Source organism: Papaver somniferum, unplaced genomic scaffold (genome assembly GCF_003573695.1).
Source record: "Papaver somniferum cultivar HN1 unplaced genomic scaffold, ASM357369v1 unplaced-scaffold_102, whole genome shotgun sequence".
Classification (NCBI taxonomy): Eukaryota; Viridiplantae; Streptophyta; class Magnoliopsida; order Ranunculales; family Papaveraceae; genus Papaver; species Papaver somniferum.
The window spans coordinates 16,876-42,643 of record NW_020619048.1 but is presented as its reverse complement, the minus strand read 5'-3'; the positions used below and the strand labels follow the sequence as shown (position 1 = coordinate 42,643).

Sequence of the window (25,768 nt, the reverse complement as noted above, 5' to 3'; positions counted from 1 at the left end):
TGTATGATTGGCTAGGGAATAAATACTTTTACACGAAAATAAAAAGGTAGAAGTTAAGATTGTTCAGACGCAATGCAATATATTGTGATGGACTCTGCTACAAAGTAACAATATAGGGGCCAAAGGTCCAATGCCATTAAATCAATCATGAATACTCGCAGTTTGTATTTCAAGACTGAAGATCCTGTTATCCCTGACTCAAGTCACACGACGGATTTTGAATCGTGGGGTTAACATTGCCGCCATAGCGGTACATTTCAGATCACAATACAAATTTTGAGGGTCACCGAATCATTTGGAATTACCAAGAAACTTTGAGCAATGTCGTATGTTTCAGATTATTGGGCAACAACTTTTGGTCGCAGTGATAAATCTTGACTGGTATAATATGCTAGAGATTACGCTAACAAGAGAGCTGGCGATTGTAGTACGGAGAGCTTATACTGGATAAAGGAGATCGTCGGAAATGGTGAACATCAACAGGACTGTAGACAAGGATAAGAAGAAGGTCAAGATCCAACGAATGCAAATCGTTCAAGACATATAAAGAGAATACAAGGTTGAGACCGGATGTAACAGTGAGCAACGGGAAAAATATCAAGGTGGAAAGAAAAGTTATTGGTGCTTCCATCTTCAAGATACGAGTTAACCAAATTCCAGCCCTAAAACTAAGCCCACAAAATCTTCTTTTAGCCCCCCTAGTTTGAATTTCTGGCTCCGCCTTGGTTACTGATAGTGCCTTTATCGTATTTTTGTTTTAGCCCCCCTAGTTTGATTTTCTGGCTCCGCCGAAAGGGCGGTCATACAGTTATAATATATACACCAAAAAGAGAAACATGTATTATTAGGCTCAGTCTAATGGAGCTTCAAGATGGGCATTCAAGTCAAGCTCCATGCTCGTCAACTTGAAGAGGGGACTGCGTTAATGGTTTTGGTAGGTTGAAGATCAAAGCGGGAATTTATTAAAGGCAGTAGGTTGGTCTCCTGAAAAGTGCATATTCGAGTTTTCTGCTCAATAAGTGCTAACTTTTAATGATTTGGAACATAGGGAATGTAGGAAAAATGTTGATCAATGCAAAGCCGAGATACTGAAAGCGACGTCATGCAGTATTGAATGCGACGTAGCATAGTACTCGTCTAAAGGTGTACTTGGGGTCAAAGAGTATTAAATCGTGAAATCAGGGAATCTTATGTCTAAGAGTCCAGTTCAAGTGTCAGGCCTTTTCTTTTAGATTTATGCGTCCCACAAAACTTTTCGAAAACAGGTCAAAGTAAGGTGTTATATGTATTTGCTGACGCAGGTAGGGACGACAATCGGTAGAAGGATGCTTGGAGGGGCCACAAAACCAAGACAACAGGACAGCCGACAACCTCCCCCGAGGAATCTCGAGCGTCAGTAGAAGGAATGCAGACTGTCTACGAAGAAGTCGACTTGGGGCGAGATGATGACCCCCCGTTATTAGAGATGATCAACCCCGCGACCTGAACAAATTCATGGGCTCACGACAACGGACACAGAGGATGATGAAGAGGTACTAATCATGCAGGCCCAGAGGCGAAGAGCCAGACGAAGAGCTGACTATCAAGAAGCCCTCGAGAGCAGGAACGCCTCAGGAGTGTGCAGTTTATCTTAATGCCACCATGCTTAAGATAAATAATTTAATAAATTATCGGATGTCTTTAAAGACGTGCATTCCTGGCAGGTCCCCGTATATATACCCAATTACAATTTATGGAATATATGATGTGGGACTAATATACATTGTTCGACCCACGTATTAAATTGGTATTTCTGTTTCGAGCCATTCAAATCATCCAAGTTTATTCTCATTCACGAATGTAATTCCTTCCACTGATTTTACAAAAACAGCATACCCAGATCAAACCAAGTTTCAGTCCAAAGATTCCAGATCAAACAGGATTCACACCGGCTAGTTTTGACTGAGATACAAAACGAGAAATCAAATTAAGACCGAGAAGAACAGATAGAAGAAAATAGCGAAACCATGATATCCTCCAAAAAAAAAAAAAAAAAAAAAAAGAGAAAGAGAAAAAAAAAAGGTCGGGTCAGTAGGGCCAACGTTACAGGCTATTTCATGCCTCCAAAAAAAAAAAAGAAAAAGTCGGGTCAGTAGGGCCAACATTACAGGCTATTTCAGCTATTTCACCTCAAAAAAAAAAGAGAGGAAAAAAAAAGAGAAAGCTACAGGCTATTTCACCTCCAAAAAAAAAAAAAGGAGAAAAAAAGGTCGGGTCAGTAGGGCCAACGTTACCGTCTATTTCACCTCCAAAAAAAAAGAAAAAAAGAGAGAAAAAAAAGGGAATCAGTAGGGTCAACGTAAAAAGAGAGAAAAAAAAAGATCGGGTCAGTAGGGCCAACGTTACAGGCTATTTCAGCTCCAAAAAAAGAAGAAAAAAAAGAGAGAAAAAAAAGGATCGAGGCTATTTGAGCTCCAAAAAAAAAAGTGAGAAAAAAAAGGGTCGGATCATTAGGGCCAACGTTACAGGTTATTTCACCTCAAAAAAAAGAGAAAAAAAAAGGGTCAAGGCTATTTCACCTTCCTTTCTTGACGTATGCACCCCACACCCCACCCCTTAGCATGCTAATGCCACCATGCTTAAGGTAAATAATTTAATAAGTTCTCGGATGTCCTTGAGGACATGCATTCTTGGCAGGTCCCCGTATATAAACCTAGTTACAGTTTATGCAATGGGCGATGTGGGACTAATATACATCCCTATCATATGGGCACGTTTTCTTCCGCGGATCGGAAAATTATGGGAACCCTTTCCACATCGTGTCGTTGTATCATTGCTCGATGGCTACTTTGTTTTGACGATATTTAAACAAAAACTTTCAGGCTAACTAACAATGTGGGACTATAAAATTTAAGAGTTTTAAGCCTTTCTGATTGTCTTATTATTGATCTATACTTGATGGCATATTTCTGATTGTCTTATTGTTGATTTATTTCGGAAATGGGGAGCTCGCGCTTCAAGATTTGCAATCAAAACAGTTAGTACCCGAATATGGACTAAAATTGGATTGTTAAATCAAAAGTTTCACTGTACCCATGAAACGTTTAAACTTTATGGTTTTAGATGTGCGCAAACCTGCTAATAAAGCAATTTTTTCTTGGAACCTATACACCGAAATTGATAGCTCAATCACTACAGCTTCACAAGCAGATGTCAATTTTTGGTGATTTTACGAATGTCATTGAGATAGGCCTTGTTTTCAGGTCAGACATTTATGTGAATGTGTTGATCTGGATGTGGAAAAAGAAAATGGTGTAAAGCTTTACGAAATATCGGAAGCTTCACGGATCTGTATATGTAGAACGAAGATTAGAAAGAAAAGAAGTGAAAGCTATTGAAGAAACACATAGATCAAGGTACAAGATGATATCAGTTACTTACTTTTTGGTTTAGGTTAATAACCGAGTAATAAACGTGGTTATTGTGCCGAATTGGGAGAAAAATAGGCGAGAGGTGGAAAATCTAATTTCCGACTATATTTTGACGGAAAACTATTTTTATCTTTTATATATTTTTAGTCATTTTATTGGATGCGTAATTAGTCACACTATTTAGTGTGACAAGATTAATTAGAAATAAATTATTATTAGATAGAGATTTATTGTCACACTTTTTAATGATGTCACACATATTTGTGTAACAACTTTTCTCACACATATTCAGTGTTACAAATTACTCAATTTGGTGTAGTGTCTGTAATTGAGTGGTTGGAAAAAAAATAAAAAAAAATAAATCATTGATTTTAAAGCTGATGTAATAATAAATAAGATAAAATCATTAATTAATTAGTTATGTTAATTATTTCTTAATTCATGTAGATACTGATGAGTCTATAATGTTTCGTGAATTCCATCTTGATGACAATGATCAGCTTGTATGGACATTCAAAACAAAAAATACAGTGAAATAGTCCGACTTGACTGTTGCAGTGACGGAAATAGGAGTAGCTTACCAAGACTGTAGCCTCCACCACCACCAAAATACAGTGAAATAGTCCATCTTGATGACAATGATCAGCTTGTATGGACATTCAAAACAAAAAATACAGTGAAATATTCTGACTTGACTGTTGCAGTGACGGAAACAGGAGTAGCTTACCCAGGCTGTAGCCTCCACCACCACCAAAATGTGAAAAAGTTAACTTGGTTGGTGGTAATCGTGAGAAAGAAGAAAAATAGCCCAGGTCAAAAATTGTAATTAGCCCATGAGTTGATACTCCCGTGAGTCAACTATATCCCGTGTCACAAATCAGCTAATACATCAGGACCCTGCCAATACGGTGTTTCGTCTTATTCGTAGTTTCTTTCTAGCGCGTCACAACTCAACACACTTAAAGTTCTATTGGACTCTTTGTCGCAACAATCACACAAGCCAATATTCACTATCAGGTTTTCATCTTCAAGCTCATCTGTTCATTATTCTTTGAATACAATAACTAATTACTTTTGGTTTGGGTTTACTTTATTTTGATGTAAAATTTTATTTTTCATCCATTATATTGAAAACAAACTGAAAACTGATACTAGAACAATGCATTTTTAGTTGATTCATTCGGTGGTCTTTCATGCTCAACTAAATTTATTTATTTTTCATTGGGGATTAGCCCATTCTTGTTAACTTTGAATTTTCAATTGGATTGGGAACATGGGATTCTTTTTCTTTCTCAATTAAATCCTATTCATTTTTGTTCTTATTTTGTTTATGGAATTAGGGTTAACTTTGAATTATCAATCGGCAACGGGTATTCTAATAGGTGGATGTCTTTGAGTTTTGAGGTTATAATGAACCAACGTCCAGTGGCTAAAAAGGGAAGAGTAGATTCATTTTTCTTTCCCTCAAAAAGTATTTTTTCTTCTTCATCATCTAATGATGATAATTTTGTACCAATTCAAGTTGTGCCTAATGCTTACCGGGTTACAATGGACATACTAATGTTGAAGGAGTACTAAATATACAAGGTGATGAAGCTAATGGTGCAAAAGTTGAACAAAAAGAAACTGATCCTTTCCGAGTAGTGGAACATCCAAGAAGTGGAACGTAAAGATACCGCGGTTCAAGAAATTAACTTACAACAACCTGGTTCCAATAGAGTTAATGTTTGTGGAAAAAAAATTAGCCCACCCGAACATAAAATCCTCGTTCCGTCGTTGTTTATGCGATTGCTGAGAACGCTAACTTGGGTGCTGGTCACAGAGACAATTAATCAATTTAATACTTACTATTAATTTTTACCAAAAGTGGAATGGGTGTTCGCTGTTACTTTGTATTAGAAAAGAGAAAAAAAAAGGTCGGGTCAGTAGGGCCAACGTTACATGCTATTTCACCTCCAAAAAAAAAGAGAGAGAAAAAAAAAAGAAAAAAAAAGGTCGAGTCAGTAGGGCCAACAGAGACAATTAATCAATTTAATACTTACTATTAATTTTTACCAAAAGTGGAATGGGTGTTCGCTGTTACTTTGATATTAGAAAAGAGAAAAAAAAAGAAAAAAAAAGAGAGAAAAAAAGGTCGGGTCAGTAGGGCCAACATTACAGGCTATTTCACCTCCAAAAAAAAAGGAAGAGAAAAAAAAAGAAAAAAAAAGGTTGGGTCAGTAGGGCCAACAGACTAAAAAGAAAAAGTCGGGTCAGTAGGGCCACGTTATAGGCTAAAAAAAACGTTACACTAAAAAAAAAAGAAAAAAAAGGTCGGGTCAGTAGGGCCAACATTACAGGCTATTTCACCTCCAAAAAAAAAGAGAGAGAAAAAAAAGAAAAAAAAGGTTGGGTCAGTAGGGCCAACACTAAAAAGAAAAGTCGGGTCAGTAGGCCCAACGTTATAGGCTAAAAAAAAAAACGTTACAGACTAAAAAAAAAAGAAAAAAAAGGTCGGGTCAGTAGGGCCAACATTACAGACTAAAAAAAAGAAAAAATAACGTTACATGCTAAAAAAAAAAGAAAAAAGGTCGGGGGTCAGTAGAGCCAACATTACATGCTAAAAAAAAAAGGAAGAAAAGTTTGGGATCAGTAGGGCCAACGTTACATGCTAAAAAAAAAGAAAAAAAAAGGTCGCCAACGTTACAGGCTATTACACGTTCCTTTCTTGAGATATGCACCCCACCCCTTAGCATGCTAATGGTGCCACCATGCTTTAACGTAAATAATTTAATAAGTTATCGGATGTCCTTGAGGACATGCATTCTTGGCAGGTCTCCGTATATAAACTTGGTTACAGTTTATGAAATGGGCTATGTGGGACTAATATACATCCCTATCATATGGACACGTTTTCTTCGCGGATCGGAAAAAAGACGAAAAAAGATAAAAAAAAAAAACAAAGATCGGGTCAGTAAGAAAGAAAAAAACGTATCGGGACAGTAGGGCCAACATTACAGGCTATTACACCTTCCTTTCTTGAGATATGCACCCCACCCCTTAGCATGTTAATGGTGCCACCATGCTTAAGGTAAATAATTTAATAAGTTATCGGATGTCCTTGAGGACATTCATTCTTGGCAGGTCCCCGTATATAAACCTAGTTACAGTTTATGAAATAGGCGATGTGGGACTAATATACATCCCTACCATAGAAAATTAGTCCCATATTGTTCAACGCATGTATTAAAATTGGTGTTACAAGCCTATATATTGGTTCTGGTGGTTTATGGAAGCATACTCACGGATCAAGCCTCGTTAGTTCCTTGTTTCGCTTGCTTACAATAAACACCTGGGATGAGAGTATTCAGCACCGTTTCATTGTATGAATTCATGGCTTCATCTTCCAGTCAGAAAGAATTTCAGCTTGATCGTTTGACGGCAGTGCTAATACCATGGCCCCCTCTATACTCTGGCCGCTGGAAGAATCACATTTCCGTAACTGACTGCATCCAATACCTTCCCTGCTTCATCCAGAAAGCTCTGCACCCAGGAAACACGTTCAAGCTTCATGGCTTTAGATGTGCGCACACCATGCTAGATTTAGGAAGTTTATGTTATCTGATATCGATAGCAGGCTCAAATGAAGGTGGTGCATCTGTTTCCAGACTTGATTCATATTGCAGTTTGTTCAGGAAATAAAAGAAGATTTTGTGGGCTTAGTTTTAGGGCTGGAATTTGGTTAACTCGTATCTTGAAGATGGAAGCAAATGGTGGTGATGGAAAGTTATCCAAATGGAACTTCAGGGAAGAAAAAAGTTGTTACGGTGAATTTATTCGTCTCCAGGTTTCTCACAACAAGACATATCCAGATACCCTTTTTTTTTCCTGCCGGAAATAATGGAGCCGGATGGTGGATTTTTTTTGAGGATTTGAAGTCTAGTGTATCTAAGCAAAAAGAAAAGAATTACCATGAAGCCAGCTTCAAATGCTTGGTTTGACACAAATCGAAAAGATTGCTGGCAACATCAGAAAATTCAGAATCAGTCACTTGTCCAAACCTTTGATAAGGGTCTAAACTCTTTTTGGCAAAGAACACTGGTTGTGGAAATTGTATCATTAGGTACCAAATTCAGAAAATATCAAGAAGCAGTGGGTTGGAATTGGGACTTTTCTACATTCAAAATAATTGGTGATAAATTTGGGGGTTTGACAGATGTTAGCCCGGAATTATCAATGGCAACATACTTGACTGAAATAAGGATCTTGGTTGCTGGCCCTGTAAGTAATGGTGTTTGGTGTGAGGAAATATTTATTGATAATAGAGGAATATGGGTTGAGATTAGATCTATTGGGGAGACATTAGAGCCATCCAGAGAAGATATGAAACCTGTTTCCATCACTCCTGATCGATCACAGCATCCTCCTGGCATCGGAAACCAATTCCGGTGATCTGCAACAAAGAAGATGATGTAGGATTACGTGGCAGCATGGCAGTGGCTGAAGAGGCTTCTGATCACGTGTTTTTAGAAGAGGGGTGTATGCAATCAGGTGGGTCAAAATCAACAGCTGTTTTGGCAGAGATTTTGGGGACATTTGTTGATAATTATTTGAATTTGAATACTTCAAACGTAGAAGTAGCTAGGGAGGATGATGCTACAGATACATTCCATGGTGACGCGTCCAATTCATTTCCACCAGAAATAATAAAAAAATGGGCCTTCTTTGGGTGGTCAAGCTAAATACTCCTCATGTCTCTGGGCCCGGTGCTCATTTTTCCACTTCTGTTGGATTAGCTTCTAATTCCATAAGAAGCTTAAGAAAACAGTTGAAGTCCAAAAATAAAATGTCTAAAAAGCAAAGAACGTCCAGCTCATTGTCGGTTTCAGTACATAAATTTGCTGATGGTGGAAATGGCAGTGACGATGAAGTTAGTAAAGAAGCTCCTAAGTCACTGTCCACAGGAGAGGTTAGCAAGTCAGTGAACACTTCAGATGAAGAAAATGATGACGCGACATCACAGACTAGTAGTAATGCAAGGAGTAATATTGATGCTTCCAGTGATTCGTTAAATGCCGCAAAGGTACATCAGAAAAATTCAACACCCTTTATGGTAAACTTAAAAATTCCGGTAATCCTTCGGGTATAGGATTCACCGATCAAGAAATTTCTTTTGTTAAAGTTTCTGTCTTAGCTCATGCTAACGCTTTTAAAGATGAGCTTGTGGTGGGAGAAATGGATGAAAGTTGATTGGTCTTGCTCTTTTGGATTGGTTTGTAGGGGCTTGCAATTTTTAAAATGTTTAGCATAATATCTTGGAATGATAACGGTCTTAACGACCCTAATAAACGCTGGAAGTTAAAAAATCTTGTGAAACGATGGAAGCCTTTTATTCTTATTATTCAAGAGACGAATCTTAGTGCGTGCGACGACCATATTGTGCGTCAATGTTGGGGTGCAACTCCGTGTAGGTGGATTGCGCTAAATTCTTATGGAAGATCGGGCGGAATTTTGTTAATATGGAATTCGGATATGATTGAAGTTGATGACTATCTTGAAGGTATTTTTACTATAAGTATTTCTTGCCTTAATGTGGAGGATAATTTTCGTTGGGCTTTGATTGGTGTCACTACAAGAAAATTGGGCTTCAGCGACTAGTCTCATTAAGTGGATACAAGGCCGTTTTTAGCGACTGGATCTATGTAGCAACGATCATGGCAACAGACACGCCCTGTGACTAAATCTTGCTTTGCTAAAGACCTGGATCAACCATGCTGCTGGAAGAGATATCTTTCAGCTGAAATAGACGACAAAATTTTTGGTCGGCCAAAATTTTTAATAACTACTGGCTGTCGTTGGTAGAAGCATAAACTATTTGTTGCTGAAATACTTCACCCGCAAAAATAGTTGTTGTTGAAGACTAATACATCATTAGTAGAGGTGGCCAGTATATAATGTTTCCAGCTGCTAGAGGTTTTAACTTACTGAATTTCAGTTGGTGAAGGTGTTTGATGTCGTCGGTCAAGGATTTTAACCACCCAACATTTTGAAGATCACGGGTTTTATCCACTGAAGTTAAGTTGGTAGAGGAGTTTAGACGCAAAATAATTAGCCGGTTTAGGCGTTGGTGTGATGTTGGTAAAGAATTCGACCAACATTATCCGGTCGTTGACGTTCACTTGGTGGAGGCCCTCTGCCATCTTCTTTGAAAGTGATTCACAAGAGTACAATGCAAAAACAAATATGGATTTTATTCTAAAAATAATGCAACAAAGTAGACTACAAAATCCATCCGCCTCTTCTGGTTAACCAACAAGACAGCAACAAACTTGGAGCGTATTTGTGTAATAACATCCATAATCATTGTACATTTACATTAAAAAGAAAAACTGACCAAAAACCAAGACATCAAGGACACACAGGACATAGGCTGTTATTGAGGGATTGGTAGCAGCTGAAAGTCAGGACCTGGGTTTGAACTCACTAAGCTCTGACCATTCATATCCCATTTGTTCCTTCGGTATGCATGTGTTTTGCAGGGTTTAGGAAGGGAGGCGAAGCATTCAAACCTAGTCCAACTCAGGAAACAACTCAGAAGCTGCATGAGTCCACACAAATGCTCAAGTGCGGCAATGAGAGATCTCCAAATCAACAAATGAAGCTTTCTATAAGCTTCCTACAGTGTAGCTAAGAGGCATTGTCCTTCTGCAACTGCCTTCACCATTAAGTTCGTTCTACTGCAGCAGCCGATTCATGTTGGAAAAGATTCTGATGATACTTTTGCACCCGCCTAGTTCGTGATAACATAATTTGAGACCGCAAGTACTATATGCATATAAACTAAAAAAAAAAATCAACTCCCGGTCAAGGGAAATACATTTCTCTGTTACCTGTTCATGAGCATTTTTCCATACTCACACTCAGTGTGGAAGGGGATTTTCCAGGTGCAAATGTTGCAGCCTTCTCCTCTCAGTGGTTCGACAAGCTAACAGTAGGGCACTGGAAGAGAAATATATAACTTTCAACGTTCCATAATGTCATCTAAGTTCATTATAACTCTCAGTGGTTCGACAAACAACTCCATGAAAGTGCAAGATGTCAGTCAAGTCATCCAAAGCATACACAGTTCCCTAACTAAAAACACACCTTCCAGTTCCAAGATTCTCCACCGGCGTGGACAAGTGCTTCTACCTCATGAACAGATACTTTGTGTTGTCATCAACAGAATGTCAGCTGGACAGAAAACAGAATGCTGATCAATTTCTACACTGTTGGCCACATTGGTCAATGAAGTACTTGGTGATTAACTCCCACATCTATACCAGGACCAAGAGGATACCTGAATAAATACAGATAAAATCAAATGAATTTGTGTTTGTTACAATAAAAACCCACTCTAGAACGTTTGATACATCAAAGAAGGAATAACTAATACATACATGATGAATATTGATTAAAATATATTATAATCACCTGGTCACCAGCTGCCCATCAGATTGGAGTATGTAGTTGGAGGTCTGTTTACTTGTTCAATTGGAAGAACTATACCCAACACATTTGTTACTTGCTCAATTGGAAGAACTATACCCATCACATTTGCCGTGCTCCTGTAATTCACCACTTGCATAAATTATCAAATCAACACAAGGTAACGAAAAAATGTGAGACAAATGTAATAATTCAAGCGACTTAAATTCCAATCTCAAGCGCTGAAAGAAAGCAGGTAAGAACAGAGTTACAATATACAAAAGTTCATTCAGCTGGATCCATTTTTTCGTTTCTGGCTATACTTTGCAAAAGCTACCTGATTTAAGTCTTCGCCTACAAGAAGAAATTTTAAAAGGCCAAGAACAACTTCGACTAGCCCATATTCATATAGGTCAAGAATCAAAATCGATATTGGCAGCTCAGGTTTGTCCATCTTTAATTATAAATATGTAAGGTCTTCTTATATTAGATGACTGTTGCAGCAGTGGGGGGGCGACGAAGAAAACAGACATGAATAAAGACCAACAACTCAATTTCCTGCATTCATCTCTTTGACGAAAATGATTGTCGATGATTCATTCAAAATACGACAATCTTGTAGCTTTTCCTGTAAAAACCAAGAATAAAATCAGAAGCAATGATAAGTAATACTTATTGTGCAACATTAACGATTGCATAGAAGGAATACCGCTATAACATATGGCCATAACACTGCTTGCTTTTTCCAAAAACGATTAATATGTAACATAAAAGACATGAAACAACATCAAATGTCACTGATCCAGACTTTTTACGGTCAAATCTATCTTCCCATTAAACATATACTAACACTGTTTTCTAGTTTTGATGACTAAAATTGTAAATTTATTCGGAATGTGGAACCATAAAATCTCAATCAAATAAAAGACTTTAGAATACATCTAATAGTTTATAACCTCTAGTCTCTTTGCAACCTCTTCATGCCTAACCAAACATTTCACTTTGAATTTAAGGTTAGCTTCCTCCAAAACCTCATCAATCTGAAAGGAAAAAAAAACACACACTTCAGAAAACACTAACTGCAGCAAGGTTCCACTTTATTTGAAAAAGTGCATACCAACTGGTGCGAACAGCAGAGCTGCGAACATTTTTCCCTCAAGCATTTTCTTACCAATAACACCAGTGAGTCACCATATCCAACGTGAATAATTTTTACACACTTTCAGTACTTCAGCAACATAATATACAAAATACGAATAAAAAATGATATTACCTGATATTCTTCGCTAAAAACTATACCAAGTATCCAATGTCTAGTAGTTGGAGGTATATCTGTTACAATTGAGAGGTTTTGACCAACAATCTGGTCCGAAAATGTACTCTTCCCAACATCTGGTTCACCAAATACAACAAGTGCAAGAGAAACAGCAACTGCAGAGCAAAAGCAACAGCAGCTGCAGAGGGAGGCATAGAAGGCAATGCAGCAGCTGTACACAGGGCCAAGAAAAGAAAGCAGTATTGCAGCACAAGACAATGCAAGTAGCAGCAAGAACAGCAAGACAGAGGCAAATGCACAGCAAGGCCAAGGAAACAACAGCAGTAGGGGAAGCAACAAGAAAACAAGTAGTGGGTAACTAACAGGGCAGCAACAGGGAAGACACAACAGCAACAGAAAACAACACAAGATGAACCAAGGCCTAAGCCAAGGGCAGGGGTGATAAAGAAACTGAAATGAAGCAAGGCTAGGCAGAATACAGGCAAACTAAAAGAATGGGAGGAAAATTAACTTGCTCATTGTCACTAGTGAGCACTAATTTCCCCCAATGCACAATCAGCACATTGCATACAAGCATACACAGGGAATGGCAAGAAAATCAGCTTGCTTTAAGCACTGATTTCTTCCATTACACAATCAGTTCATTGCTTCAAATGTATCTAGCCTAACATTCCTTCAAATGACAGTGAATTAAACATGACACAACAATGAGGATAAACATATAAACAAACATGAACATAAGCACAACTAACAGGAGCAGAACTGAAATACTAACAGGAATTAATTTAACCTAACATGATACTTAACACATTAACAGTGAATAACACAACATCACAAACATAACAAGAGCACAGCAATTAACAAGAAACAATATTGAGAACAACATGAACTGAAATGAGCTTGTAAATTGAAAATTGAAAATTAACAGTTAACAGGACATGAGAGTCCTGGATGTGGGCTAATCCCAACATAGTTTTTACACACATCCCTCACCACATATTTATACCCAATTACATCATTAGGGCTTTCCCCCAATTTTCCCCCAAAATCAGTGAAATTAGGTTTTGCAAATTACCTAATTTTATGGCACAATTCCTCCCATGTGCGACGACCCATTCTTCCTCTGACTCCCCTCATGCTATCCACGCCTCCAATTGCTTCATCTATCAATCTAATTCACCAAATCCAATCCTAACAGTGAAGAGGATGGTGGAGTTGTTGAAATAGCTTAATAGGTGATAGGGGTGATGATAGTAGTGATGGGTTGCGGTTGTTGTGGAGAGTTGGTGGTTTGGTGGCTGTTGTAGGAGGGGTGGTGACGACAGGGAAGAAGGTGGTGGTGATGGTGCGGCAGGGTATGGCTCTGCAGAGGGGGTGAGGTCGATGGAGAGGAAGGAGGAGATGTTTGGTTGAGGTTAAATGGTTCGGTTGCTAGGGTGTTATGCGAGATATCAAGGTTCGATGTCCAGAGAAGGTAAGCCGCTGGATGCGAAGATGGCTGGTAGATCTAACGGTAAGATAAGAGATGAATCGATGCAACCGTTGGATTTTGAAACACAACGAAGTCAACGGTTTCAGATGATGTTAGGTACTGTAGTGTTTAGCGGAAGTATCAAACTTTGATGCACAGCAAGGGAGCGACCGTTGGATTCAACTACCATCTAATCTGAAGGCTTGGAATTTCAGCGCTGTGGTGCTTGGCAGAGACTTCAGATTTTGATGCTCTATGAAGGAGCGACCGTCGGATGCTTCTGAGAAATGATCTGATGGCTGAGAACGGAGGCGCTTTTGTGTGTAGAAAATGAGGTTGTGCGCACCATTCTTCGCGGTTTCCTTGCGTAATTTCTCCCGGCTTTTCACTACTTTTCTGCTCTTTTCGCTCCGCGACTCATCCGAACTTTATTTATTACCTAAAAATGCAGAATTAATTAATAAAAATATTTATTCTTGAAAACAATGAAAATACAGAATATGGGATAAAATGTAGAATTAATGCACAAAAGATGAGTTAAAATGCCAACAAAAAGGGATAAATATATACAATATTTGGCACTCATCAGCAAGGAAATTTAGGCCTTTCATATTGTCGCAACAAGAATTCAAAAGAATAAGTTAAGGCAAGATCAATGGGTTCTTACATGAAAGTGTAAAAATGTCCTGCGATTTTGTCGAAATGACAAAGGGTGGCATAGTAAGACCTTTACTTAGGAAGGAAAAATAAGACCACACCAGAGATCGATATGGAAAGAAAATCCAATAAATCTTATCTTTGACAAGATGAATGAAAATAATGCAGATGAAGCTGCGAGATTGAAATATATATATACATCCAGATGACAGAATAATCTCTTCTTTGCTTAATCTATCATTTACGAAAACAAATAACAGAGGAAAATATGGAAAGATGAACAGCTGCGGCATTTAGAAGTATAATTTCTCATGACATTCTCCCCTTCGCAGAGAAGACATGAGAAGAGGCAAGATGTAGGATCAGGATCTCGCAAATGACGACATTTAGAAATTATCATTTACAACACATTGCGAAGACATCGCAGATGAGTTAGAAAAGTGATGTAACAAATGACGATAGCCTAAACACGATAAAAGTATGATGATCTTGCGAGATTGTGAAAGTTTGCGAATTTAACACTTATAAGATCGCGATAGTACCGCAGAGTACGAGGAAAGTACTTCTTATTCACATTCGAGGAAGGATACTTCATACTTCTTATACTTCTCAAAGGATACTTCATACTTATTATACTTCTCAAAGGATACTTCATACTTCGCATACTTCAAGAAATGATACTTCATATATACTTCTCAAAGCTCCGGAACTTCACAAAAGAATAGAGGCAAGTACGTACTTTTCAAGTCCAATATTCTTTCGCTCGTTCCTCCAACAACAACAAGGTGGATTTTTCCTTAAAGATCGCTCTTCAAGTAATATTCAAGGAAAAAGAGGCAAGATGTAGGATCCAAATATCGCACAACACATTTGTTAGTATGCGAGACTCAATTATTTCCTTAGCTTGCGAGAATGTAGCAGAGCCTGCGAAATTATAAGTGAGCCTGCGAAATTATAAATAGAGCCTGGGAAAACGTAACAGGGGATCCGAAAATGTAGGGTAATATGAGCTGTAATCCACTACTTGTGAGCTGTCATCCACTATGTAAACACCTATATAAAGAGAAGAGAAGGACAGAGAAAGAAGGGATACAATTTGTAGGGGAAACACATTTTGTAGAGGAGACACTTTGTAGAGGGAGAGAGTCTTTATTTTCTTTATCATCTTCTTCCCTAAAAAACTAGATCAAGAGTTCTGCTAAAAACCCATTAATGGAGATTCTAAATGTAATATTCATGTAATCTCAACAATCATAGTGAAGAACCATGGATGTAGATCACATTGATCGAACCATGTAAAAAATCCTTGTGTCCATTTACAATTTTCGCACTCTTATCATCATTTTTGCGTTTAGATCTAGAAATTATTATCAAGATATCATGAGGGGTGTGTTGTAGGGAAACCTGCAACTACAGACTCAAAAATAAAATAGAAAACTTAAGATGATTTTGTTATCAAGATTGTAAAAAGCACTGAAACTCAGGATTCCACCATTAACCAATTAAGTGATTTAATCTAATCAATATTCATGCAATTCTTTACGTTTAAAGTGATTCTAATTTATTGCCTCTTGTAGATTTTTGAAGTAAAAATTGTAAACACCAAGCATGAAACATCAAAAGTCCTAAAATAAGCATGTTCCATCAAAACGAATCACAATCATGCAAATAAAAATCAATTTTACAATACTAGTTCTATGCAAATAATCATAAAACATATTGCAAAAATTAATTAAAATAGAAATATACCACTTTTCATGGAAAAATGACTTCCTCCGTCGCCTCAGCTAAGGGGTTTAGCTCCTCATATTAATCACTTGCTCAAAATACATGTTTATATCCCAAAAGTTGATTAAAAGGGTGAAAAAGTGCCAACACAGGGATCTGCAACAGTTATAAGTGTTACAGTTGCACTGTTACAGGAACGATAGAACTGAAGTGATGTAGAACAACGACAGTTAGGTGAGAGTCATTGTTCTTCGTGTTCTTTTATTGATTGGGTTTACTCCCAAGGAAAAAACAGGCCTGGTGTAGTCTTTTATTCGAACCCAAATTGGCTAGAATAGCCGGAAAAAGGAAACCAAGTTGGAGTTATACACGGGTTGTTGTTGGAGTTATTTTTGGAATTCAAGGGAGATTAAAGTGGTATAAACATTCCCAAAGATTTGTATCTATCTAAGTAAGAGTTTAGAATCAAAAGGAAAACTCAGAAACGCATGAAACAAAAAAAAGAAAAAATTATTGTCGTGGCTGCCAAGAAAGAAAAGAAGGAATTAAATCGGATTTTAGAGGTTTCTGAGTGGTATAAAAGGATGGGTCGAGTCCCATAGGGTGTTATCTAGGTCTAGGAGAAGTTACGGGAGGTTTAGAACATAACAGAGACAATATGAGAAGTTAGGTGAGAGTCATTGTTCTTCGTGTTCTTCTTGTACACCAGCAGAACTGAAATTTTTGTAACTTCTCATATTGTCTCTGTTATGTTCTAAACCTCCCGTAACTTCTCCTAGACCTAGATAACACCCTATGGGACTCGACCCATCCTTTTATACCACTCAGAAACCTCTAAAATCCGATTTAATTCCTTCTTTTCTTTCTTGGCAGCCACGACAATAATTTTTTCTTTTTTTTGTTTCATGCGTTTCTGAGTTTTCCTTTTGATTCTAAACTCTTACTTAGATAGATACAAATCTTTGGGAATGTTTATACCACTTTAATCTCCCTTGAATTCCAAAAATAACTCCAACAACAACCCGTGTATAACTCCAACTTGGTTTCCTTTTTCCGGCTATTCTAGCCAATTTGGGTTCGAATAAAAGACTACACCAGGCCTGTTTTTTCCTTGGGAGTAAACCCAATCAATTTCAGCCCTTTAATCTCCCTAGAAATCGATCAGAATCTCAACCCTAATTTTGTTCTCTCGACTACCATTTTTCCCGCCAAAAAAGAAAGTTTTTGAAATGCTGAAGATGACCTCCCACTATCCAGAGTAGAGGTGCGAATAGCAGGTGATGTTGGGGGGTTTCTTAGAGGGTGCCCCTTAGTAATTAGGTTACCCCTTATCCAAAGGGAGGGTCTGTATAGTAATTTTCTCCCACGAGCGCAAAAACCGCTTTTCGAGCCAATTTCGCCGCAAAAGCTTATTTTTCCAAAAATACCTACAAAGATATAAAATAACCAAATAAGTACAAAATCGAGCACTAACAATACACGTAACTGAGATTTTATCAGACACAAAAATGTGTCTATCACTTCGATGTTGTATAATAATACTATGACAATGTATAACAATGATTGAGAATTCTTGTTTTCTAATTGTTATGACTACGGATTTTCAACAACGGGGATACTAAACTTACAACTTTTGGGATCATTGGAGTACTTGGAAGTGACGAAGATTTTGAGTAATGTTGAAAAACCAAGAATATCAGGCATGTGGAAGAGAAGCTACAAAAGTTTGTTTATCTATTTTTGTATTCCATATGTATTGATAGTTTTTTCACTAAAATTGACAAAGGGGGAGACTGTTAGAGCACTGCTCGGTCGAACTCTCATGCGTTGCTATCTCAAATATGTTTATCAATGTTAGTGATCAAAACTATAAGTCTTGATTTCTAGTCTACTTATAGCTAAGTCTCGGTCTAGGATAGAAAGTGTAGTTGAGCTCAAGACTCCATGGAGGACCATCATACAAAGACGAAAAACTACTCAAGGAACTTGTGAAACTTCATCGACTACAAGGTATGTGGAGACTTGAACTTATCTATCACTCAAAAACTCTATCTCCATGGTTGCGATTTTGTGTTCCCTAATAACTAACCACTCTCTTTCTTTAGTTGCACGTTGGTACACTCTCTTTTGTGTTCACATAGTTTTAATAGTTTATAGTGATAATCACTTGCAAAATTGTTGCGATTTTTGTGTTCACTAATAACTAACCACTCTCTTTCTTCAATTTACATCTTCGAAGATTCCACTAAACTACAGTTTACAACTGCAGCATCTTTTTTGGCTTCAGTTTCCTTGCTAATTTTGTTTTGTTCTTGCTTTAATGCAGGTACATTATCGAGAACGGAAAAAATTACATCACAGGTTCTAAAATGAAAGAGTAACTGGTTGGTGGCTGTCTGCTTCAATCTGTTTATGGACGTAGCTTTGTCTTTGTTTGTTTTCGTTTTTGATGGAAAGTTCCGGGCTTATTAATATTGTTCTTAGTTTGTGCGACATGAATTACTTAATTTCATTGTTAGACAACAGATTTTATTTAAAAAATATATTATTATATGTGTAAAAAAAAAATTATTACGTAAAAAGGCGTTCTATGCTTTTTGGCACAAGATCGTCGAATTGTCAGAGACGCCCCTGAACTCTGTCTGCCCTATAACTCCGTCTAATATACATGGACCTATAACTCCGTCTAATATACATGCACCTATAACTCTGTCTGCCCCTTCCTTCTTTGCCATTTTCAGACCTAATTCCTTCTTTATAATCCTTGCATCTCATGAGCTAAGAAAGATAAAGGAGGACCGTCTAATATACTGTTATACATAAGTCAACGGAGTAAACTTATGTATAACCCTACTAATATACATGCACCTATCGAGAAAACACCGAAAAGAATCCGGTGAACCGTCTGTAGGGCAAGTGGCCTAATCTCACTCGAAAATCATCGGATTGATGACCGTAGCTTTTACCTTGTAAACCTTAGATTCAGCCACGGAATTTTCCACGGTAAACCTTGGGCTATTATTTACTTTTTGGCTGTATAATAAGATGGCTTGGAAGTTCGAACCATGTTAGTTGGAAACTTAGATATGGTGAAGTAGGATGCTTATAATATTCATGCCTTTATCGGATAACACAGACCTTAGTATTTCATTTCCATAGATAACATTACATAGACCCGTTTTCCTGTAATTGACTATTCGTTTCTCTTTTGAGCGACCAAAGATCAAATCCATTATTTCCATTATTGCATCAAGTTCCATCTAGTTGCCCATTAATCGAATCGTCCGGAGCAATTAAAAGTAACAGTGCATGATTCATGGACGTTAACTGTGTAACTATGCTTAGGTTTCCACATGAACACAGGCAATTTAGACATCAGTTGGCAGACACAAGTAGCATCCATTTCCTTGATCCACCTGCAACAATCCGTTTGCTGTTGTGACAAGTGATGGTGGTGGTGCTGCTGTCTGCTTCCGCGCCTCTGTTGGTGTTGGTTGTTATGGCCATGATGACTAGAATGTCCATGCTGTGAGACTGGTAGCGACTTACAAGCTTGATTAGCCAAGGCATATTGAGGGGTGCATAAATATTTCTGCGACAAAGTCTTCTTCGGCATCCACAGGAGAACCATCACAAACAAGACCATCGACGTTGTTGATTGCATTTGTATTCGCTTCATAATGTGCATGAAAGGAACTTGGCATGTATTTTTGGTGTTAATAGTGGGTTTATATAATAACTTTATTAACTTCCTGAGGTTCTTATCATGTATTTAGCATGCCATGATTTGGGTCACATTATCTTGTGCCCTGTACTTGATTTACTGCTCCTTTATGTGTTACCATGAAAATTGCAGTCCAAGCGATGAACACAAAATAGATGAGCTAGTTTTCTGCTGAATTCTTTTAAGTCAGGGCAGTTTTTGCTCCGGTCCGAGGAGATAGAGCCTACTGTTGCAATAAAATGGTACTAGCATTAAGGACGTGACTGTTATTTCAAATCAATTTAGAGTTGCACACCTAATTTCAGCATAAAAATAGTCCATTTATAACAAAAGTTCAAAGAAACACAGAGATGTGCCCACTCCAAACTGGAGCAGCACAAGCCCAGAAGAAAAAACTAAGTAAATTGGCAATTTGGCATGAGAAACCACCAATTAGGTGGCTGCGATCCAACAACTAGGTTACAACCACCAATCATCTACAAAGGCAGAACAATCAAACAGACAGCATTAACTGCAAGAATCAACTTTCAGCTCTGGTTAATAAAAAGAGGACAGCATAAGAACTCAGATTTACCCAACTGCTTCGAAGTTGTGTACCAACTCTCGACACCCAATAGGGCCAATACCATCCCCTGCATTTAGAACTCTCAAATCTTCCTAGCTCTGCTCACCATATACAACCGATCCCTTCATTTTCGCGAAGCTGCTCTCCAAGTTAAGCTGCGGAAACCCTTCTCTTAATACTATTGCTCAGCTGTAACGCCTTGCACACTCACTCATGTAGAAATCCTGCACAAATCCAAATTTATCTTTGCAACTTCCATCAATGATAACTTCTGGCCTCCTCTTTGCATCTCTATCTTTCTCCCAGCCACATACTTACCATATATGTGCAGCACGTTTCATACCTTTGTCTCCCTGTCCCTCGTTCAAATCTGCAATCTTTGATCACCTAATCAAAATTTTACAGAACCCCAGGGGTAAATACAGAAACATGGTTGACTTAATCAACTTACACTGAGATGATACTATCTCTATAAAAATTAAATGGATCACTTCATCACTTCCTATCTGTTCTGCATCTCCTAGCTATGTTTTACATGCAAGTAGAAGTTTTAATATGTTTCAGATTTACAATTCACATCTCCTGGTGTCCTTTATCCATATTTGAGTCTCAAGTAGACAATTTTAATACAGATAGAAAAGAATACCATCCTAATTACCAGAACGGTTGTTGATGGGAACCCATGAGTTAACCCACGCATTATAACTTCTAAAATGAAAACCATAGGAAATAAGGAAAAACAGAAGATGTAGTAATATGCCGCCACAGAAGTTACAGATCCAACTAAATCCTACCGAAATCACGAACAAATGTTGATGTTTGGAAAGATAAAATGCAGCAAATAGATCTACTTCTTCACCTAATCAACATCATCGACAATCAGCTTTTTACGTAAAACGAGGGACTTTAGATCACAGTAGAGAGTACTTCAACCTGAAGCAACTGTTGATATGTAATACAAGGACAGAAATGCAGAATGAAAAATCTGGAAACAGATATCTAATGATGGCAACTAAATAACACTAGATCCTCAGCTAAAAGGGAGGATATAAGGTGGAGGAGCAGTCGAGAAACTTATTCTTCAAAAAAATCTTTGTCAATCCAGCTTGCAACTCAATCAGCGCTTATAGGTGGAAAATATGAAACATACACAATGAAAATGCAACATCTAAATCCATACAACCAAATAGAAAGCATGGTTTGCGGGTGTTAATTCAAGGTTAGCATTAATTCAATAACATTCCACCAAGCTATCGAGTGTGGTGGGTGAGGTTTAACTGTACAAAGGCTAAAACTGAACCGGGGGTTCATGTTTCGACGCTATTGTCCATGTAATATTGGACGGGTTAGACCCAATCAAAACAAAATTTGAAATATTAGACATTCATAAGTCTCCTATAAACCTCAATATCAGACAAGGCCTATGGGAACCGTACTATCCATTATTGATCAAAAAAAAACCCATACTATCCATTAAGGTCAAGAAAAACAATCAGCTCCCAAGGTCTCATACTGTCCTCTACTTATAAATTGCCGAGGAAATACATAAAACATTAAAATAAATGACTTTACTGCATTAGGCAAAGCAATCAAGCAAATAATGCCTTCAACAACTGAATAAGCATTTATCAGCCAAGCGCGTGAATAAATAAAAGGGTACCAATTACCATTAAAGAAATCAAAATAAATGCAAAAAGAAACAATCCCATAACTGGAGTCTGGAGTACAATATTAACATTTCAAAACAAAAGGCATATGAATTCAAAATATAAACAGTCAGAGCTAATAAACAAAACTCTTCGATACTGGAACACAAATTTATAATACTAAAAGACGGACTCATATCTCATAGGGTGGGTTTCACAAGAACGTCAGATTTCAAAATTAAAATAAAACCGAATCTTCTCTGCATAAATTTCTCACTATAATAACGCCGCCAGTTTCAACATAACTGAAGAGATTAAAGAAATCTAAACATTAACTTTAACATACCTTGTACTGTCACAAAACTGGCAAAAAGTTATCAAACGAAAGCGAGTGATTCAATATACTGATGAGCTTTAAACCATGGGGATCCTGGATACCGCTGAATAGTTCCATGGATAATTTTTGACTCAAATTTCTTAAGATCAAATGAAACAACTCTTTCTTGTATTAGCACCACTAACTTTGACGAATCTTTTTCTTCCTCGATAAGCAATACAGAGAATTTGAACAAACCCTGGTCATCTACAATATCGTGTGGATGTATTATTGACAACTGATCTAGTGTGACATAGTATTTTAGCGTCCAACATCTATAATCAACATCCATCTCCAAAACATCTAAACTTGTTGTAGTACTTGGAAGATAATTTTGAATAAGATGTAATTTCCCCTTGCATTCTCCAAAGTATTCAACCACTCTTCTATACCATTTTTCGGGTGCAGGTGGCACTGGCATTCTCCTTAGTTGTTCTCTATCAACGTCGAAATAAACAGAAGATTCACTAGAGTTACTTGAATCACAATTTGTGCTCATCCAATGCAATGAACCATTCCAAAACACACCAGACTTGTAAAACACATCATAAGGTGCAGCAGCAACAGGATTTCCAGAGAGCCTCCAACTGGCCGTTCTCGAACAATAGATTTCAATCACAAAATTATCATTCTCGTTTCTCCAAATGCAAACAACTTTGTAATGAGGTGACTTCAAGGGATCAAAAGCTAAACTCACACTACAAATACTCAACTCCCAACTACTCTTTATATCTTTAGGAAGAACTGAGTAACGTTTTGTGGACGGGTTGCAGATATAATACTTACCATCAATGGAACTGTAGCAACATAGTAAGAGCAGACCATTACAAGATTGTTCAATCCCTGAAACTGTGAGCCCTCCATTTGAGAAATCCGCTTGTGTTCGCAACGGGAGACTACTAGGGATGTTACCTTCCAAGAAAATGAACTCAAATTCTGGGTCCTCCCAAGGAGACAATTGCTGCAGGTAAAATCCAGGAACTGAAGGGCGTCTGTGAACCAAATGTTCCTTAATAAAATCAAAATCAGAGATGAGGTGGCACCATTGTTTTGAAACAGATTTGAATACAAGTAGAGACTTCACAGATAAACACAATAAAACCCCTCTTAACAAATCAGGGTTACTGATTACAGCAATCAAAGACGATGAAATCTCACTGTTAATCTTCTGATTCTCGGAGGAATGTAAGACCATCTTCTTGCTTCTTGAATTTTATATATAACCCTACAAAAATTCCAATTTAGGTCTACCTTATCAAATTTCTGAAAAATGGGTTTTTGCAAATGATGTCAATTCCGATTAGCACTATAAGGTATTGAAAAATCAGTTCAACTTATGAAACCCCAGGAAAAATCCTATCTTCGTGCTACAAAAATAGTTCTTTAAAAGAAGAAAACAGTGATAATTTAAAACCAAGAAGATGGATGTAATGAAAGTTCAATGGAAACCAAAAAGGAACCCAATGAAAGAAAAAATGTACCTTTGTTTTAGGGTTTCCCACTTTCATCGAGGAGAAAATTGGAGGCGGAGAAGTGGATAGAGGTTTTTTTCCAGAGATGCGGCAAAGAGGAGTATGAAATAAGGTCTAAGCGGGCCGTGCCTGAATTTGAGCCATGGCCTAGATATCGACCCGATGGTCTACGTTCTGTAATAACAGATTATTTATTTACTAGGTATCACGACGGCCTTACTGTCTTAAGGCCAAGAAAAATAGTAATTGATCTGTCTTTGATATAGCTTAATTGTAACAAAATCCAACTACTAAGATGTTCCGTAATTAAGTCACCGACCGGATGACCCGTAAGTAGGGAGTCCCTTTTATGATTTTCTTGTAAAATTACAATTTGATAAAAAGATTGGATACGGTTTGGTGATAAAAAAAAATTCCATACGGTTTGGTGGTAAACCGACAATGTCCCTCCCTTTTAGCGATTTTAGTGAAGCCTTTTCACATAATTTCTAATGTATCATATTCATCCTTACTTGACGGTATACCCTGGGATTTATCAGAAAAAATGATAGTTTCGCGCCGTGTCGGAAAAATACTACTTTCACGCCGTGTTGGGAAAAGTGATACTTTTCCTCTATGTCAGGAAAAACGTACTTTCATTCCAGGTCTGGAAAAATGATACTTTCACGCCGTGCCTGAAAAATGATACTTTCGCTCCGTGTCAGGAAAAATGATACTTTCGCGCCGTGTCAGGAAAAATGATACTTTGCCTCCGTGTCAGGAAAAATGATACTTTCGCGTCATGTCAGGAAAAATGATACTTTCACTCCGCGTCTAGAAAAATGATACTTTCACTTTGTGTCAGGAAAACTGATACTTTCACCCCGTATCAGGAAAATGATACTTTTGCGCCGTGTCAGGAAAAATGATACTTTCATCCCGTGTCAGGAAAAGTGATACTTTCACCCTGTGTGGGGAAAAGTGATAATTCACCCTTGTGTCTGTAAAAGTGACTTTTCACTTTTCATTTTGGCCTATTTTAGGCAAAAATGAAACTGTGAAAATTTCTCTTTTTCTGAAATGGAGGTAGTACATGCCCTGCCGTTTTTAGCGGCCACTCAAAAAGATTTATGGGCCAACAATTTATACCCAACCAATGACACTAGTTAAGGGGTATCTATATGACATTGAAGTTACATAAACTCAATGGTGGAAACTAAACACGAGGGTTGCGCTGCCCTTGTAGTATGAAATAAGGTCTAAGCGGGCCGTGCCTGGTTTGGAGCCATGGCCTAGATATCGACCCGATGGTTACGTTGTGTAATGACACATTCCTATGAGCTAGATTGAGCTGCTAGATTGGTCAAAAAGTGTTGCAAATCAAAAAATAAGTGTGTGAAAAAAGTTAACACATGTACCTGCTACTTTTCTCTCCTAGCATTTGCTCGTTGTTCAACTAGCAGCTAGTTTCAAAAGCTGAATCGTTCAGCGCTCAAAAAGTAAACAAAACGCTGAACCATTCAGCGCTGAGAGAAAATTTTCTGATCTAACGGCTGAGATTTAAAGCGCTAAACCAAACAACGCTCAACGCTGAACAGTAATTAGACACCGACCGGATGGCCCGTAAGTAGGGAATCCCTTTTATGACTACTTTCTTGTAATATTAAAATGTAGACTAACATAAATTTATAATTTGATAAAAAGATTGGATACGGTTTGGTGATAAAAAGATTGGATACGGTTTGGTGGTAAACCGACAATGTCCCTCCCTTTTAGTGATTTTAGTGAAGCCTTTTCACATAATTTCTAATGTATCATATTCATCCTTACTTGACGACATACTCTGAGATTTTTCAGAAAAAAAGATAGTTTCGCGCCGTGTCGGAAAAATAATACTTTCACGCCGTGTCAGGAAAAGTGATACTTTTCCTTTATGTCTGGAAAAATGTACTTTCATTCCAGGTATGGAAAAATGATGCTTTCTCTTCGTGTCAGTAAAAATGATACTTTTATCGCGT

The 25,768-nt window shown here is 37.7% G+C and overlaps 1 protein-coding gene and 2 long non-coding RNA genes across 5 annotated transcripts; all 3 read right to left on the bottom strand.

Moving 5' to 3' along the window:
* Positions 1 to 9,747: 9,747 nt before the first annotated feature.
* Positions 9,748 to 10,669, bottom strand: LOC113327508. Its single transcript, XR_003348960.1, has 3 exons — positions 10,536 to 10,669; positions 10,280 to 10,388; positions 9,748 to 10,179 (listed from the first exon to the last, which is right to left on the bottom strand). It is a non-coding gene; the product is annotated as an uncharacterized LOC113327508 (long non-coding RNA).
* A 27-nt stretch (positions 10,670 to 10,696) lies between these two features.
* On the bottom strand, positions 10,697 to 11,857 carry LOC113327507. The gene is made up of 4 exons (XR_003348959.1): positions 11,813 to 11,857; positions 11,194 to 11,484; positions 10,863 to 10,996; positions 10,697 to 10,728 (listed from the first exon to the last, which is right to left on the bottom strand). It is a non-coding gene; the product is annotated as an uncharacterized LOC113327507 (long non-coding RNA).
* Positions 11,858 to 20,011: 8,154 nt separating this feature from the next.
* LOC113327504 (F-box protein At5g07610-like) lies at positions 20,012 to 23,872 on the bottom strand. Of its 3 annotated transcripts, none has more exons than XR_003348954.1 (3): positions 22,270 to 23,835; positions 20,287 to 20,664; positions 20,012 to 20,188 (listed from the first exon to the last, which is right to left on the bottom strand). XR_003348954.1 is itself a non-coding variant. In XM_026574694.1 (3 exons), exon 2 carries the CDS (start codon positions 23,492 to 23,494, stop codon positions 22,301 to 22,303), a length of 1,194 nt encoding a protein of 397 aa, XP_026430479.1. In that variant the 5' UTR covers positions 23,495 to 23,524; positions 23,781 to 23,872; the 3' UTR covers positions 20,012 to 20,664; positions 22,270 to 22,300. The 3 variants fall into 3 exon arrangements, 2 of the variants coding, with proteins under 2 accessions (XP_026430479.1, XP_026430480.1); XM_026574694.1 differs by having other exon boundaries at positions 20,012 to 20,664; positions 22,270 to 23,524; positions 23,781 to 23,872; XM_026574695.1 differs by having other exon boundaries at positions 20,012 to 20,647.
* Between the last annotated feature and the right edge of the window lie 1,896 nt (positions 23,873 to 25,768).

Bases quoted from the DNA above. Each gene is read 5' to 3' on its own strand.
- LOC113327504 (XM_026574694.1), bottom strand. From the start codon at position 23,494: ATGGTCTTACATTCCTCCGAGAATCAGAAGATTAACAGTGAGATTTCA.